Below are 17,884 nucleotides of genomic sequence, written 5' to 3' on the forward strand. Positions count from 1 at the left end.
GAAAGGGAATAGGGGGAGAAAGGGAATAGGGGGAGAAAGGGGAGAAAGGGGGAGAGAGGGGGAGAGGGGGAGAAAGGGGAGAGGGGGAGAAAGGGCAGAGGGGGGAGAAAGGGAATAGGGGGGAGAAATGGGAGAGGGGGAGAAAGGGGGAGAAAGGGGAGAGGGGGAGAAAGGGAATAGGGGGGAGAAAGGGGAGAGGGGGAGAAAGGGGAGAGGGGGAGAAAGGGGAGAGGGGGAGAAAGGGAATAGGGGGGAGAAAGGGGAGAGGGGGAGAAAGGGGAGAGGGGGAGAAAGGGGAGAGGGGGAGAAAGGGAATAGGGGGAGAAAGGGAATAGGGGGAGAAAGGGAATAGGGGGAGAAAGGGAATAGGGGGAGAAAGGGGAGAAAGGGGAGAGGGGGAGAGGGGGAGAAAGGGGAGAGGGGGAGAAAGGGCAGAGGGGGAGAAAGGGCAGAGGGGGAGAAAGGGCAGAGGGGGGAGAAATGGGAGAGGGGGAGAAAGGGGGAGAAAGGGGAGAGGGGGAGAAAGGGAATAGGGGGGAGAAAGGGGAGAGGGGGAGAAAGGGGAGAGGGGGAGAAAGGGGAGAGGGGAGAAAGGGGAGAGGGGAGAAAGGGGAGAGGGGGAGAAAGGGGAGAGGGGGAGAAAGGGGAGAGGGGGAGAAAGGGGGAGAAAGGGGAGAGGGGGAGAAAGGGAATAGGGGGGAGAAATGGGAGAGGGGGAGAAAGGGGAGAGGGGGAGAAATGGGAGAGAAAGGGGAGAGGGGGAGAAAGGGGGAGAGGGGGAGAAAGGGGGAGAAAGGGAGAAAAGGGGAGAGGGGGAGAAAGGGGAGAGGGGGAGAAAAGGGGAGAAAGGGGAGAGGGGGAGAAAGGGGAAGAAAGGGGGGAGGGGGAGAAAAGGGGAGAAAGGGGAGAGGGGTAGAGAAAGGGGAGAGGGGGAGAAAGGGAATAGGGGGAGAAAGGGAATAGGGGGAGAAAGGGAATAGGGGGAGAAAGGGAATAGGGGGAGAAAGGGAATAGGGGGAGAAAGGGAATAGGGGGAGAAAGGGAATAGGGGGAGAAAGGGAATAGGGGGAGAAAGGGGAGAAAGGGGAGAAAGGGGAGAGGGGGAGAGGGGGAGAAAGGGGAGAGAGGGCAGAGGGGGAGAAAGGGAGAGGGGGAGAAAGGGAATAGGGGGAGAAAGGGAATAGGGGGAGAAAGGGAATAGGGGGAGAAAGGGAATAGGGGGAGAAAGGGGAGAAAGGGGAGAAAGGGGAGAGGGGGAGAGGGGGAGAAAGGGGAGAGGGGGAGAAAGGGGAGAGGGGGAGAGGGGGAGAAGGGGGAGAGGGGGAGAAAGGGCAGAGGGGGAGAAAGGGGAGAGGGGGAGAAAGGGAATAGGGGGAGAAAGGGAATAGGGGGAGAAAGGGAATAGGGGGAGAAAGGGAATAGGGGGAGAAAGGGAATAGGGGAGAAAGGGGAGAAAGGGGAGAAAGGGGAGAGGGGGAGAGGGGGAGAAAGGGGAGAGGGGGAGAAAGGGCAGAGGGGGAGAAAGGGGAGAGGGGGAGAAAGGGGGAGAAAGGGGAGAGGGGAGAAAGGGAGAAAGGGGAGAGGGGGAGAAAGGGGGAGAAAGGGGAGAGGGGGAGAAAGGGGGAGAAAGGGGAGAGGGGGAGAAAGGGAATAGGGGGGAGAAAGGGGAGAGGGGGAGAAATGGGAAAGTGGGAGAAAGGGAAGAGGGGGAGAAAGGGAATAGGGGGAGAAAGGGAATAGGGGGAGAAAGGGGAGAAAGGGGAGAGGGGGAGAAAGGGCAGAGGGGGAGAAAGGGCAGAGGGGGAGAAAGGGCAGAGGGGGGGAAAGGGCAGAGGGGGGAGAAAGGGCAGAGGGGGGAGAAAGGGAATAGGGGGAGAAAGGGAATAGGGGGAGAAAGGGAATAGGGGGAGAAAGGGAATAGGGGGAGAAAGGGAATAGGGGGAGAAAGGGGAGAAAGGGGAGAAAGGGGAGAGGGGAGAGGGGGAGAAAGGGGAGAGAGGGCAGAGGGGGAGAAAGGGGAGAGGGGGAGAAAGGGAATAGGGGGAGAAAGGGAATAGGGGGAGAAAGGGAATAGGGGGAGAAAGGGAATAGGGGGAGAAAGGGAGAAAGGGGAGAAAGGGGAGAGGGGGAGAGGGGGAGAAAGGGGAGAGGGGGAGAAAGGGCAGAGGGGGAGAAAGGGGAGAGGGGGAGAAAGGGGAGAGGGGGAGAGGGGGAGAAGGGGGAGAGGGGGAGAAAGGGCAGAGGGGGAGAAAGGGGAGAGGGGGAGAAAGGGAATAGGGGGAGAAAGGGAATAGGGGGAGAAAGGGAATAGGGGGAGAAAGGGAATAGGGGGAGAAAGGGAATAGGGGGAGAAAGGGAATAGGGGGAGAAAGGGGAGAAAGGGGAGAAAGGGGAGAGGGGGAGAGGGGGAGAAAGGGGAGAGGGGGAGAAAGGGCAGAGGGGGAGAAAGGGGAGAGGGGGAGAAAGGGGGAGAAAGGGAGAGGGGAGAAAGGGAGAAAGGGGAGAGGGGGAGAAAGGGGGAGAAAGGGAGAGGGGGAGAAAGGGGGAGAAAGGGGAGAGGGGGAGAAAGGGAATAGGGGGGAGAAAGGGGAGAGGGGGAGAAATGGGAAAGTGGGAGAAAGGGAAGAGGGGGAGAAAGGGAAGAGGGGGAGAAAGGGAATAGGGGGAGAAAGGGAATAGGGGGAGAAAGGGGAGAAAGGGGAGAAAGGGGAGAAAGGGGAGAGGGGGAGAAAGGGCAGAGGGGGAGAAAGGGCAGAGGGGGAGAAAGGGCAGAGGGGGGGAAAGGGCAGAGGGGGGGAAAGGGCAGAGGGGGGAGAAAGGGCAGAGGGGGGAGAAAGGGCAGAGGGGGAGAAAGGGCAGAGGGGGAGAAAGGGCAGAGGGGGAGAAAGGGAATAGGGGGAGAAAGGGAATAGGGGGAGAAAGGGGAGAAAGGAGAGGAGAAAGGGGAGAAAGGGGAGAAAGGGGAGAGGGGGAGAAAGGGGAGAGGGGGAGAAAGGGCAGAGGGGGAGAAAGGGCAGAGGGGGGAGAAAGGGCAGAGGGGGGAGAAAGGGAGAGGGGGAGAAAGGGGAGAAAGGGCAGAGGGGAGAAAGGGCAGAGGGGGAGAAAGGGAATAGGGGGGAGAAATGGGAGAGGGGGAGAAAGGGGAGAAAGGGGAGAGGGGGAGAAAGGGAATAGGGGGGAGAAAGGGGAGAGGGGAGAAAGGGGAGAGGGGGAGAAAGGGGAGAGGGGAGAAAGGGGAGAGGGGGAGAAAGGGGGAGAAAGGGGAGAGGGGGAGAAAGGGGGAGAGGGGGAGAAAGGGGGAGAGGGGGAGAAAGGGAATAGGGGGAGAAATGGGAGAGGGGGAGAAAGGGGAGAGGGGGAGAAAGGGGGAGAAAGGGGAGAGGGGGAGAAAGGGGGAGAGGGGGAGAAAGGGAATAGGGGGGAGAAATGGGAGCAGGGGGAGAAAGGGGAGAGGGGGAGAAAGGTGGAGAAAGGGGAGAGGGGGAGAAAGGGGAGAGGGGGAGAAAGGGGGGAGGGGGAGAAAAGGGGGAGAAAGGGGAGAGGGGGAGAAAGGGAAGAGGGGGAGAAAGGGGAGAGGGGGAGAAATGGGAGAGTGGGAGAAAGGGGGAGAGGAGGAGAAAGGGGAGAAAGGGGGAGGGGGAGAAAGGGAGAAAGGGGAGAGGGGGAGAAAGGGAGAAAGGGGAGAGGGGGAGAGGGGGAGAAAGGGGGGAGGGGAGAAAGGGGGGAGGGGGAGAAAGGGGGGAGAAAGGGGAGAGGGGGAGGGGGAGAAAGGGGGGAGAAAGGGGAGAGGGGGAGGGGAGAAAGGGGGGAGAAAGGGGAGAGGGGGAGAAAGGGGAGAGGGGGAGAAAGGGGAGAGGGGGAGAAAGGGGGGAGGGGGAGAAAAGGGGGAGAAAGGGGAGAGGGGGAGAAAGGGGAGAGGGGGAGAAAGGGGAGAGGGGGAGAAATGGGAGAGTGGGAGAAAGGGGAGAAAGGGGAGAAAGGGGGAGAGGAGGGAGAGGGGGAGAAAGGGGGAGAAAGGGGAGAGGGGGAGAAAGGGGGGAGGGGAGAAAGGGAAGAGGGGGAGAAAGGGGAGAGGGGAGAGGGGGAGAAAGGGCAGAGGGGGAGAAAGGGCAGAGGGGGAGAAAGGGGGGAGGGGGAGAAAGGGGGGAGAAAGGGGAGAGGGGGAGGGGAGAAGGAGAAGGGGAGAAAGGGGAGAGGGGGAGAAAGGGGAGAGGGGGAGAAAGGGGAGAGGGGGAGAAAAGGGGGAGAAAGGGGGGAGGGGGAGAAAAGGGGGAGAAAGGGGAGAGGGGGAGAAAGGGGAGAGGGGGAGAAAGGGGAGAGGGGGAGAAAGGGGAGAGGGGGAGAAAGGGGAGAGGGGGAGAAATGGGAGAGTGGGAGAAAGGGGAGAAAGGGGAGAAAGGGGGAGAGGAGGGGAGAGGGGGAGAAAGGGGAGAGGGGGAGAAAGGGGGGAGGGGAGAAAGGGAAGAGGGGAGAAAGGGGAGAGGGGAGAGGGGGAGAAAGGGCAGAGGGGGAGAAAGGGCAGAGGGGGAGAAAGGGAATAGGGGGGAGAAATGGGAGAGGGGAGAAGGGGAGAAAGGGGAGGGGGGAGAAATGGGAGAGTGGGAGAAAGGGGGAGAAAGGGGGGAGGGGGAGAAAGGAAGAGGGGGGAGAAAGGGGAGAGGGGGAGAAAGGGGAGAGGGGGAGAAAGGGGAGAGGGGGAGAAAGGGGGAGAGTGGGAGAAAGGGGAGAGGGGGAGAAAGGGCAGAGGGGAGAAAGGGCAGAGGGGGAGAAAGGGCAGAGGGTGAGAAAGGGCAGAGGGGGAGAAAGGGAATAGGGGGAGAAATGGGAGAGGGGGAGAAGGGGAGAAAGGGAGGGGGGAGAAATGGGAGAGTGGGAGAAAGGGGGAGAAATGGGAGAGTGGGAGAAAGGGGGGAGGGGGAGAAAGGGAAGAGGGGGGAGAAAGGGGAGAGGGGGAGAAAGGGGGAGAGTGGGAGAAAGGGGAGAGGGGGAGAAAGGGCAGAGGGGAGAAAGGGCAGAGGGGGAGAAAGGGAATAGGGGGGAGAAATGGGAGAGGGGGAGAAGGGGAGAAAGGGGAGGGGGGAGAAATGGGAGAGTGGGAGAAAGGGGGAGAAATGGGAGAGTGGGAGAAAGGGGGAGAAAGGGGGGAGGGGAGAAAGGGAAGAGGGGGAGAAAGGGGAGAGGGGGAGAAAGGGAAGAGGGGGGAGAAAGGGGGAGAGTGGGAGAAAGGGGAGAGGGGGAGAAAGGGGAGAGGGGGAGAAAGGGGAGAGGGGGAGAAAAGGGGGAGAAAGGGGAGAGGGGGAGAAAGGGGAGAGGGGGAGAAAGGGGGAGGGGGAGAAAGGGGGGAGGGGGAGAAAGGGGGGAGAAAGGGGAGAGGGGGAGAAAGGGGAGAGGGGGAGAAAGGGGAGAGGGGGAGAAAGGGGGGAGGGGGAGAAAAGGGGGAGAAAGGGGAGAGGGGGAGAAAGGGGGGAGGGGGAGAAAGGGGGGAGAAAGGGGAGAGGGGGAGAAAGGGGAGAGGGGGAGAAAGGGGGAGAAGGGGAGAAATGGGAGAGTGGGAGAAAGGGGAGAAAGGGGGAGAGGAGGGGAGAGGGGGAGAAAGGGGAGAGGGGGAGAAAGGGAAGAGGGGAGAAAGGGGAGAGGGGAGAGGGGGAGAAAGGGCAGAGGGGGAGAAAGGGCAGAGGGGGAGAAAGGGAATAGGGGGGAGAAATGGGAGAGGGGGAGAAGGGGAGAGGGGGAGAAAGGGGAGAGGGGAGAAAAGGGAGAGGGGGAGAAAGGGGGGAGGGGGAGAAAGGGGGGAGAAAGGGGAGAGGGGGAGAAAGGGGAGAGGGGGAGAAAGGGGAGAGGGGGAGAAAGGGGAGAGGGGAGAAAGGGGGAGAAGGGGAGAAATGGGAGAGTGGGAGAAAGGGGAGAAAGGGGAGAGGGGGAGAAAGGGAGAGGGGGAGAAAGGGGGGAGGGGGAGAAAGGGAAGAGGGGGGAGAAAGGGGAGAAAGGGAAGAGGGGGGAGAAAGGGGAGAGGGGGAGAAAGGGGAGAGGGGGAGAAAGGGGAGAGGGGGAGAAAGGGGGAGAGTGGGAGAAAGGGGAGAAAGGGGGAGAGGAGGGGAGAGGGGAGAAAGGGGGGAGGGGAGAAAGGGGGGAGGGGAGAAAGGGAAGAGGGGAGAAAGGGGAGAGGGGGAGAAAGGGCAGAGGGGGAGAAAGGGCAGAGGGGGAGAAAGGATAGGGGGGAGAAATGGGAGAGGGGGAGAAGGGGAGAAAGGGGAGAGGGGGAGAAAGGGGAGAGGGGGAGAAGGGGAGAAATGGGAGAGTGGGAGAAAGGGGGAGAAAGGGGGGAGGGGGAGAAAGGGAAGAGGGGGAGAAAGGGAGAGGGGGAGAAAGGGGGAGAGTGGGAGAAAGGGGAGAAAGGGGGAAAGGGGAGAAAGGGGGAGAGGGGAGAAAGGGGGAGAGGGGGAGAAAGGGGGAGAAAGGGGGGAGGGGGAGAAAAGGGGAGAAAGGGGAGAGGGGGAGAAAGGGGAGAGGGGGAGAAAGGGGAGAGGGGGAGAAAGGGAGAAAGGGGAGAGGGGGAGAAAGGGGAGAAAGGGGGGAGGGGGAGAAAAGGGGAGAAAGGGGAGAGGGGAGAAAGGGGAGAGGGGGAGAAAGGGGAGAGGGGAGAAAGGGAGAAAGGGGAGAGGGGGAGAAAGGGGGAGAAAGGGCAGAGGGGGAGAAAGGGAGAAAGGGGGAGAGGGGGAGAAAGGGGAGAAAGGGGGGAGGGGGAGAAAAGGGGAGAAAGGGGAGAGGGGGAGAAAGGGGAGAGGGGGAGAAAGGGGAGAGGGGGAGAAAGGGAGAAAGGGAGAGGGGGAGAAAGGGGGAGAAAGGGAGAAAGGGAGAAAGGGGGAGAGGGGGAGAAAGGGGGAGAAAGGGGGGAGGGGGAGAAAAGGGGAGAAAGGGGAGAGGGGGAGAAAGGGGAGAGGGGGAGAAAGGGAGAAAGGGGAGAGGGGGAGAAAGGGGAGAAAGGGCAGAGGGGGAGAAAGGGCAGAGGGGGAGAAAGGGAGAAGGGAGAAAGGGAGAGGGGGAGAAAGGGGAGAGGGGGAGAAGGGGAGAAAGGGAGAGGGGAGAAAGGGGAGAGGGGAGAAAGGAGAAAGGGGGAGAAGGGGAGAAATGGGAGAGTGGGAGAAAGGGGGAAAGGGGAGAAAGGGGGAGGGGGAGAAAGGGGGGAGTGGGAGAAAGGGGAGAAAGGGGGAAAGGGGAGAAAGGGGGAGAAAGGGGGAGAAAGGGGGAGGGGGAGAAAGGGAAGAGGGGGAGAAAGGGAAGAGGGGAGAAAGGGCAGAGGGGGAGAAAGGGCAGAGGGGGAGAAAGGGCAGAGGGGGAGAAAGGGGAGAGGGGGGAGAAAGGGGAGAGGGGGGAGAAAGGGGAGAGGGGGGAGAAAGGGGAGAGGGGGAGAAAGGGGAGAGGGGGGAGAAAGGGGAGAGGGGGAGAAAGGGGAGAGGGGGAGAAAGGGGAGAGGGGGAGAAAGGGAGAGGGGGGAGAAAGGGGAGAGGGGGAGAAAGGGGAGAGGGGGAGAAAGGGGAGAGGGGAGAAAGGGCAGAGGGGGAGAAAGGGCAGAGGGGGAGAAAGGGCAGAGGGGGAGAAAGGGGAGAGGGGGAGAAAGGGGAGAGGGGGAGAAAGGGGAGAGGGGAGAAAGGGGAGAGGGGAGAAAGGGCAGAGGGGGAGAAAGGGCAGAGGGGGAGAAAGGGGAGAGGGGGAGAAAGGGGAGAGGGGGAGAAAGGGGAGAGGGGGAGAAAGGGGAGAGGGGGAGAAAGGGGAGAGGGGGAGAAAGGGGAGAGGGGGGAGAAAGGGGAGAGGGGGAGAAAGGGGAGAGGGGGAGAAAGGGCAGAGGGGGAGAAAGGGCAGAGGGGGAGAAAGGGCAGAGGGGGAGAAAGGGCAGAGGGGGAGAAAGGGGAGAGGGGGAGAAAGGGGAGAGGGGGAGAAAGGGGAGAGGGGGAGAAAGGGAGAGGGGGAGAAAGGGGAGAGGGGGGAGAAAGGGGAGAGGGGGGAGAAAGGGGAGAGGGGGGAGAAAGGGGAGAGGGGGGAGAAAGGGGAGAGGGGGAGAAAGGGGAGAGGGGGAGAAAGGGGAGAGGGGGAGAAAGGGGAGAGGGGGAGAAAGGGGAGAGGGGGAGAAAGGAGAAAGGGGAGAGGGGGAGAAAGGGGAGAGGGGGAGAAAGGGAGAAAGGGAGAGGGGGAGAAAGGGCAGAGGGGGAGAAAGGGCAGAGGGGGAGAAAGGGGAGAGGGGGAGAAAGGGGAGAGGGGGAGAAAGGGGAGAGGGGGAGAAAGGGGAGAGGGGGAGAAAGGGGAGAGGGGGGAGAAAGGGGAGAGGGGGAGAAAGGGCAGAGGGGGAGAAAGGGCAGAGGGGGGAGAAAGGGCAGAGGGGGAGAAAGGGCAGAGGGGGAGAAAGGGCAGAGGGGGAGAAAGGGAGAGGGGGAGAAAGGGAGAGGGGGGAGAAAGGGGAGAGGGGGGAGAAAGGGGAGAGGGGGGAGAAAGGGGAGAGGGGGGAGAAAGGGGAGAGGGGGGAGAAAGGGGAGAGGGGGGAGAAAGGGGAGAGGGGGGAGAAAGGGGAGAGGGGGAGAAAGGGGAGAGGGGGAGAAAGGGGAGAGGGGGAGAAAGGGGAGAGGGGGAGAAAGGGGAGAGGGGGAGAAAGGGGAGAGGGGGAGAAAGGGGAGAGGGGGAGAAAGGGAGAAAGGGGAGAGGGGGAGAAAGGGGAGAGGGGGAGAAAGGGGAGAGGGAGGGAGAAGGGGAGAAAGGGGAGAAAGGAGAGAGGGGGAGAAAGGGGAGAGAGAGGGGGAGAAAGGGGAGAGAGAGGGGGAGAAAGGGGAGAGAGGGGGGAAAGGGGAGAGAGGGGGAGAAAGGGGAGAGAGGGGGGAAAGGGGAGGGGGAGAAAGGGGAGAGGAGAAAGGAGAGAGGGAGGAGGAAGGGGAGAAAGGGGAGGGGGGGAGAAAGGGGAGGGGAGAAAGGGGAGGGGAGAAAGGAGAGGGAGGGAGAAGGGGAGAAAGGGGGGAGGGGGGAGAAAAGGGGAGAGGGAGAAAGGGGAGAGAGAGGGAGAAAGGGGAGGGGGAGAAAGGGGAGAGGGGGAGAAAGGGGGAGAAAGGGGAGAGGGGGAGAAAGGGAATAGGGGGAGAAAGGGGAGAGGGGAGAAAGGGAATAGGGGGGAGAAATGGGAGAGGGGGAGAAAGGGGAGAGAGGGGGAGAAAGGGGACAAAGGGAATAGGGGGAGAAAGGGGGAGGGGGGAGGGGGAGGGGGAGGTGGAGGGGGAGAAAGGGGGGAGGGTGAGGGGGAGAAGGGGGGAGGGGGAGAAAGGGGGATAAATGGGAGAGGGGGAGAAAGGGGAGAGGAGAAAGGGGAGAAAGGAGAGGGGGAGGGGAGAAAGGGGAGAGGGGAGAAAGGAGAGAGGGGAGAAAGGAGAGAGGGAGGGAATGGGGGGGAGAAAGGGGAGAGGGGGAGAAAGGGGGGAGGGGGAGAAAGGGGGGAGGGGGAGAAAGGGGGGAGGGGGAGAAAGGGGGGAGGGGGAGAAAGGGGGGAGGGGGAGAAAGGGGGGAGGGGGAGAAAGGGGGAGAGTGGGAGAAAGGGGGAGAGTGGGAGAAAGGGGGAGAGTGGGAGAATGGGAGAAAGGGGAAAGGGGGAGAAAGGTGAGAGGGGGAGAAAGGGGAGAGGGGGGAGAAAGAAAGAGAGAGGGGGAGAAAGAGAGAGAGAGGGGGAGAAAGAGAGAGGGGAGAAAGAGAGAGGGGGAGAAAGAGAGGGGGGAGAAAGAGAGAGGGGGGAGAAAGAGAGAGGGGGGAGAAAGAGAGAGGGGGGAGAAAGAGGAGCGGGGAGAGAAAGGGGAGCGGGGAGAGAAAGGGGAGAGGGTGGGAGAAAGGGGAGAGGATGGGAAAAAGGGGAAACAGGGGAGGGGAGGAGAAAGGGGAGATGGGGGAGAAAGTGGAGAAGTGGGAAACTGGTGTGGGGAGAGCGAGAGAGAGAGAGAGAGAGAGAGAGAGGATTGGGTGGGACGAGATGGAGGGGAGGGGCTAAAGAGGGGGAGGGAGAGAGAGGAGGGAGTGGGCAGGAGAGAATAGGGAGGGAGAGAGAGAGAGAGAGGGGGAGGGAGAGAGCGAGTGGGGGAGGAAAGGGAGAGCGCGAGTGGGGGAGGAAAGGGAGAGGCGTCAGAGAGGGGGGAGGGAGATAGGGGGAAGAGAGGGGTGAGGGAGATAGGGGGAAAAGGGGGAGGGGCAAGATAGGGAGAGAATGGGGAGCGAAGGGGAGCGGGGCGGAGGGGGAAAAGAGGGCCAGTGCGAGAGAGAGAAGGGGAGGGGAGAAGGGGAGAGAGAGAAGGGGAGAGAGAGGAGGAGAGCAGGGAGGGAGGGGGAGGGGCAAAAGAGGGGGCGAGAGAGAGGAAAATGGGTGAGGGGGGTGTGAGGGGGCGTTGGGGGAGAGGGGCGGGCGGGGGGGGGAGAGGACAAGGGAGGGAGGAGAGGGCAAGGACGAGGGGGAGGTGAGGGCGAGGGCGGGGGCGAGGGCGAGGGGGGAGGCGAGGGCGAAGGCGGCGCAGAGCGGGGGGAGAGCGGGAGGGGGCGGGGGGGGTGCGGGACAGCGGGGGCGGGGCGGGGGGAGAGCGGGGGGGGGGAAGAGAACAAGTGGAGGAGCGAGGGGGAGAGCAGATAGAGAGGGGGCGGAGTGAGAGGTGCGGGGAGAAGAGGCTGGAGATAGGGTGTGGAGAGAGGGGAGGGACGTAGAGGGGGATGAGAGAGTGGGCAGAGAGGGGGCAACAGAGGGGGGGAGGAGGAGAGAGAGTGGGTGGAGGGAGAGAGAGGGGGAGGGGGAAGAGGTGGGAGAGAGAGTGGGAGAGAGAGAGGTGGGAGAGAGAGAGGTGGGAGAGAGAGAGGGGGAGAAAGAGAGAGGGAAAGAGAGGTGGGGAGAGAGAGGGGGAAGAGGGGGAAGCGAGAGAGAGGGGGAGAGGGGAGAGAGGGGGGTGAGAGAGGGAGATGAGAGGGAGGGGAGGGCGAGCAGAATGTAACTTCATCATCCACCCCCCTCCCAAACTTTCAGCAGATAGCCATGAAGCACTAGTCTAGTGAGTAAAACCACCACATTACTGGTAAAGGGGAACTGAGAGTACTTCTGCCACTTCTGGCAGTGCCCACAAAATATAAGGCAAGGTAAGTATTGAAAAACAGGAAAAAACATCTTGCGGCTCAATTCTAAGAATCCAACAGGTCGTGGCCCACAAAGCCATGGCAACTGAAATCACTACTCACCTGGGCAAAACCTATTTTTAAAAAGTAAGACTACTTTGTCCATAATGTCCACCAACTTCAAATTTCCAACTGTATTATTAGGTACAGGAGGTAAGACTAGGAACTTTAATTTCTCAATGTGAAGACCTAAAATCCAGACATCTAAAAGCAGTCACACTGTCAATTAGCAGCAGCCCATTTCAAGGGAAGTCTCTCATGAGTTACTGCTTCCTGATTGATGTAATCTTAAGCAATGCATGTAATGCCCTGCCCCATAAAACATGCACTAGAGAAAAAGCAGAATTTGTTTTTACCAAAATTCAGAAGGAAATTTTTTTTTCACAATTATTCCAGAATTTAAAAAAAAAATCTATTGTTGCGTGAGTGGATTTTCACTTCCTCCGTTATGTGGTACCGTGTGGCCTTGCCTAATCACAGCCTGAAGCAGCAGAATGAGTGTGCATGGAAGTGAAGAAAGAAAGGCTTATTCTCTGCCCAGGAACTACATATATTTCAGGAAATGAATACATGTTTTTAAAAGTCTTTCCAGCTTCTGAATCAACTGGCCTTAACTGAAACCTCCCTTTTGTTCTAAGGCTTTACTGCCAGTAGCCTGGTTATGAAACATGTTGGTACTGTTTTTTTTCCCCCCTCCGACATGAATTTACTTTTCAAATCCTTCTATAAAATTAAACTGTTACATTTCGCCATCTGAGAGTTATCAAAGTTCACATCTCAAACGAAACCATCTGAATTCTGGACTTGTTTTAATTTTCCAGCCAAATACCCCCCTCTCCCACATTCTTCTGGCAGCTTGCCACAGTGAGTAATAAAGTGCTAAGCAGAAGACAGGAAATACTAGAGAAGTCAAACAATGTTATGACAATGTTTATAACTTTTACAGTCAGGCCTGGCTGCACATCTGCACAACATTAGGCACTGGTCAGGCCCACAGAGAGGAAACCATTCTTTAGCTGGCAGTGATCCGCTTAAGCCAGATGTTATCACTTTGCCGGTATCTCTTCAGCAAACAAAAAAAAATTTTTTTTTTACATTTCAGAAGAGGAAATGGGAGTCTCTTGTTTTGAAGAAAAAGGAAGATAAATTAATTCTGTTGTGTAATTGATTTACCACAACAAGAACTGAAACATGGTCCATACAATAGCTATTTTCTTTGATAATACTGTTGCAGCAAAAAAGCCTTTAAGTGCATGGGACACAGAACAGCAGGCAGTGGGAGCTTCAAGTACTCTAGCCTTAGGAAGTATGGACTGGAATCAGCAGTCTATAAAATTAGTCAATTGACATATATTTACATGAGAAATATTCCAATAATAACTTGCTGGACAAAGACTAAAAATTCTACCAATTTTAAAAGGAATTTACGATACTGATGTCTATCTTAACTGCTTATCCCCCGAGTGTTATGTCAAATGTAATACAATCACGAGCAGAGTCCAAAATACTATCCAATTTGTGTCCTGATTCAAAAAGCAGCTAGTCAAAAACAATTGTATGCCAAGAAGGTAAAAGGTTCTTGTAATGAACCTTGATATAATGAAACTCCCTTTAGAGTGAAAATGTTAACAAGTCCTAATGCAGCTGTGGTAATTTGGACAGCTCCTGATAAACTGAAAGTCTTAGTTTGTCATGTCAAGCATTTTTGTAAAAAGTGACTTACGAAACCCCAATATACTTGCAACACTCCTAAGGCTTCTTAAACAAAATCTACTGACTGTAGATAAGACCAAAGATATAGAGTATTCATTGTTTTCAAAGATAAAAATAAAGGATCATTTCAACTACAATTTTTTTTTTTTTAATCTGTAATATGGCTTTTTCCCCTCAAAGAACAATACCCTTTTTTTTCCCTGCTGCAAAACTACGCTAATCAGATGAATGTGCCTTTTACAGGTCGATTCAAAACAGATGTTTCCAGAAAGGCAGAAAACTTCAGTCCTCACTGAAACATGCTCAACCACATAGTGGTTAGTATATTTCTTCTCCTACTCGGGGACTTCTGTACCCTGTATCGTGTAACAAAATGCTACCTCAAATGGCAGGTTATGTTGTATGTTATTGTTTCATGCCCCCTGGAATCATTTAGTTTACCTTTGAAATTTTGCTTATAGCACAAATACAATCTATATCACTTCATGCAGGAGATCCTGTCATTAAAGCTGTTTTTTTTTTAATTTTTTTAAAAACAGTCATACAAGAAGAAAGTTATAATCTGGGAGAGCATTTTGTAGTTTCCAAGTTAGAGAGGGAACTATGAACCACACAGAGACTGGTGAGTGAAGGCAAGGGGGAAACAAATCCAAGGCCAAAATCAACCTGCAGTATGCTTGCACCTCCTAATAGCCAGCTCCAGTAACAGGTCATCCACTTGTCTTGTTAGTAGAGAAAATGGCATGCTATTAGGGTGTGGGAGTGGGGGAGAAAGGGAGGAGACAGGGAACCCCTTTTTGGGCAGCAATAAATAACATAATCCACATTCTTGCAAAATTTGCACCAGTAAGAAAAGTTGCTCCAAATGGCAGTTTAAAAAAAAACCACCTAAAATGGGTGGTGTGCGGACGTATTGTGTTGGGAGTTTCAACATGCAATGTCATGGATTGAGGAGTAGCCATGACCTCTGCCCATTGTCTGAACACCATAAAGTTAGCAATCTGAGCCACACTACTGTAGACAGCTGCTTAGTCAAGGCCAAGCACCTCCCCACAGGAGTGAAGAGAAAAAAGGGAGAGCTTTTATTACATTACTCCTCAGATAATGAAGCAGTCCATGCCCGCATGCAACAAGACCTGGATGGCGTTCAAGCTTGGGCTGATAAGTGGCAGGTAACATTTGCGTCAAGGCAATGACTATCTCCAACAAGCGAGAGTCTAACCGCCTCCCCTTGACATTCAACGGCATTACCATCGCCGAATCCCCCACCATCAACATCCTGGGGGTCACCATTGACCAGAAACTTAACTGGACCAGCCACATAAATACTGTGGCAACAAGGCGGTCAGAGGCTAGGTATTCTGCGGCGAGTGTCTCACCTCCTGACTCCCCAAAGCCTTTCCACCATCTACAAGGCACAAGTAAGGAGTGTGATGGAATACTCTCCACTTGCCTGGATGAGTGCAGCTGCAACAACACTCAAGAAGCTCAAAACCATCCAGGACAAAGCAGCCCGTTTGATTGGCACTCCATCCACCACCTTAAACATTCACTCACTCCATCACCGGCATACTGTGGCTGCAGTGTGTACCATCTACAAGATGCACTGCAGCAACTTGCCAAGGCTTCTTTGGCAGCACCTCCCAAACCCCACGACATCTTCCACCTAGACGGACAAGGGCAGCAGGCACATGGGAACACCACCACCTCCAAGTTCCCCTCCAAGTCACACACCATCCTGACTTGGAAGTATATCGCCGATCCTTCATCGTCGCTGGGTCAACATCCTGGAACTCCCTACCTAACCGCACTATGGGCGTACCTTCACCACACGGACTGCAGCGGTTCAAGGCAGCAGCTCACCACCACCTTCTCAAGGGCAACTAGGGATATGGGCAATAAATGTTGGCCTTGCCAGTGACGCCCGGGTCCCATAAGCAAATTTAAAAAAAAATATTACTCACACATAGCTTCCTCAAGAGCAGCTTAGCTGGAGGATGAGAACAGGAAGCCTATCTGTGGCTGCCCCCACTTCACATCCCACACTGGGTGGATGGCCAAAGGTAATACAATATAATAGAATTAGCCATCCCCAAACCAAATAAAGCTCATAAAATATTAATAACTAATTTGTGACCAAATGTTTTATTTTACATTACTTCATAGAACTAAATAGAAATTATAAAAGCAAAGATAGTCATATAAATTTACTACTGTAAAAACTGCAGAACAGAAGCAGACAGCAATGTACTGTAAGCTAACACGCAGTTTGTTTTATTGCATGCAGTAGGGGATGGTTACATCAATGCTGACTGAAACAGGAATCAAGTTTAAGAACTGCTCATATAACCCTACTGGACTATCATCCAAGTGGATTTAAACTACTTGTAGTTGCTGGAACTACAAGACCGATTTCACAAAAGACCACTGCATTGAATATTTGAAATGCAAAACAGTATATGACACAAAATATTTTTTAAATACATTAACCAAAATTACCTGTCATTTTGCATGTTCATTTACTCCAAAAGTAAAACATTTGTTTGCAATTTTATCAAAACTTCTGTTGGTTACCGGTCATTTCTAGACAAAATTCCCTACCAAGGTTATGCCCTGACACCAGAGCAGTTTCTTAATATAACAGCGCTGCTTTGTAACTTGTGTACACTGCTGCAGAGGAAGAGTACGAGGTACCTTTACTTACAAATCTGACCTGCTACCAAGATGAAAATTCAAACACCTCTTTCACATCAGGAGTTTCATACTCAACTACGTTCGATAAGCAGACCAGATAGTTTTATTAAAATTGCGTCACTGAGCTCCAAATACATTTGAGGAAGTGGGTGGGAAGAGTGGATAGTTTGCCTTCAATTTGTTTTGTTATTTCTTGCTGGGCATTCACACCTCTAAAGAGAAACAGGCATTTATTATTGTTCCAATCTAAACTCAAGTTGCCAGCAATAGGAGTTGTAGGAAGTGATGTGACTTCAATCCGACACACAACAGCCACCAGATGTTTAGCCTTACAACACTGTACAGGGATTCTGCTTTCTCCCCAAAGCACATTTCACTCTGTTGTGCTATTTACATCCACCAAGATTGTTTAATTTAGAGAGCGAGAGAGATGAACTGCAGAGGAGATTGAAGTGTGCGCTATAAAATATTAAGCATGTTGCAAATGTCGACTTATTAAGCAGTAAAGACATGCCTAGAAATTTACCATTCTAAAGCAAAAACATGATTTTTAATTTCCTTTTTTTTTTATAAACTGTATGCTTTTGCTAACATTCTGACATCCTACCATACTTAGAATGCATGTATTTTATCTTTACAAATGCTAACAATAATTAATTTCCTGATCACATTAAACAGCTTTAAAGTAAGCAGAAAATACAATTTTAATATATTATTTAGCTATATTAGTAAAAAGCAGTTTATTGATACAACTCCAGTTATAAACACACAAATAGTAAACATCAGTATTGATTGTAGGTGCGGTGCCTGTATTCTGCCTATCTAGAAATTGGTGGCAAATCCCACTTTTATACGAAGATGCAAGAATTAGATTCAATTTACATGCATTGTGACAGTTTAATATAGATATTATGCTCAAAAATACACCTTTCGCTCACCCTTCCCACTATGGTCTCAGTTGACAAAATTAAGGGCATATATTAAATTAATCCGACACCCAAATCATAGTTTCAAATGTGATTTACATCCTCTGTATATGGAAGAGCAACTTATAAAAGGATCTAGCTTTACAATAAAGCATTAAATACCAATTCAATGGCATCATTCAGTAGAACGCATCATTATTTATAGAAAGGGTGATTATAGAGTTTCATCTTCCAGACAAAATTTACTTATAAAAATGTTACATTCTTAATTAATTTAAGACAGGTTTTAGAGCTTTAGCATTCTGGTACTGCTGTACCTGCATGTGTTTCAACCATCAAACTGTGCCTTCTCAAATGTCTATTACTTTTATAAACATTTTAATATGAAATGTTCTTTTGTATGAAATTTGACAGCAACAGTAAATCATAAGGGATCTATCATTTGTAAAAATTGTTTGAATATATTCGGGATATTGCTGACAGATAGCAATGCTTAGCTGTGGTTTAATAGTTTGTTTTAAAAATAACGTTTTACAGATGGATCACAGCAGCTCCTTCCGTTCGTTTCCACTCTTACAGACTGCAACTTACATTTCTAATTCACACTGGAACACTGCAAGCATCTTCTCCACTTTATGAGGAAGCCTTGTAATCTGATCATTTTCTACACACAGATGAAAAGTTATAAAATGAATCAATGTTAGTGATAGAATGGCAGCCAGCAAGCCCAGTATTAAATGTGTTGACTCAGCTTTAGTAAATCAGGGAATATGAATGCAATAGGAAGGATATTTTTTTTTTTTTTTTTTTTATAAAAGAGTAAAAATAAAGACACAGAAAAAGAGAAACAGACTGAGAATACAAGTCTAAGGAGAGAGAATGTAATAATTTCTTCAAAAATGACAAGTCGTGGAATGGATATCAAATATTTTGCCTATTTAACCAGCGATGCACCAGAAAATAAGATCAATTTTAAACCAACACAAAATAAACCAAGCAGGATGAGAGAGAGAAGGGAGGGAATAATATTGGTGAAGTTGTCTCTTTAGCCACAAATGGTCATTCTTCAAACAATTATTTTCTGAGGTGATGTACAATAGGACTAAAAAGGACAGATGGCAAGGTCAATGAATAACTGTTACTCAGCAAGTTGGAGAACCTGAGGAGGAGGAACAACATTTTTCATTATAATATATTGCTTTCCTGGAAAGAGTTTATGGTCTATAAATTAAATTAGCTGTAAATGTTGACTGAATGAATTTGCAGTTAATTACTTTATTAAAATGTGACACAGTTTTCATTTCCAGAATGCTGGAACAAACTACCGTTACTAATTCCTCTACCCATAACAGCAGAATGCTGTACATGTGCGCTCACAA

General features: G+C 53.2%; 1 protein-coding gene across 4 annotated transcripts in view; it reads right to left on the minus strand.

Moving 5' to 3' along the window:
- trps1 (trichorhinophalangeal syndrome I) overlaps positions 1–17,884 on the minus strand; it is a 237,088-nt gene that overhangs the window by 104,790 nt on the left and 114,414 nt on the right. The window contains exon 6 of one of the 4 annotated variants that reach the window (XM_085993292.1): positions 14,805–17,169. The exons of the other annotated variants lie outside the window; for them this stretch is intronic. Within the exon in view, the coding sequence (XP_085849418.1) occupies positions 17,163–17,169 (7 nt within the window). The 3' untranslated portion in view covers positions 14,805–17,162. Of the gene's footprint in view, positions 1–14,804; positions 17,170–17,884 lie in introns of those variants that run through there. 4 annotated transcript variants of the gene reach the window in all.

Source organism: Somniosus microcephalus, chromosome 7 (assembly GCF_052327205.1).
Source record: "Somniosus microcephalus isolate GS21.2 chromosome 7, FLI_Smic_1.0, whole genome shotgun sequence".
NCBI classification, from domain to species: Eukaryota; Metazoa; Chordata; class Chondrichthyes; order Squaliformes; family Somniosidae; genus Somniosus; species Somniosus microcephalus.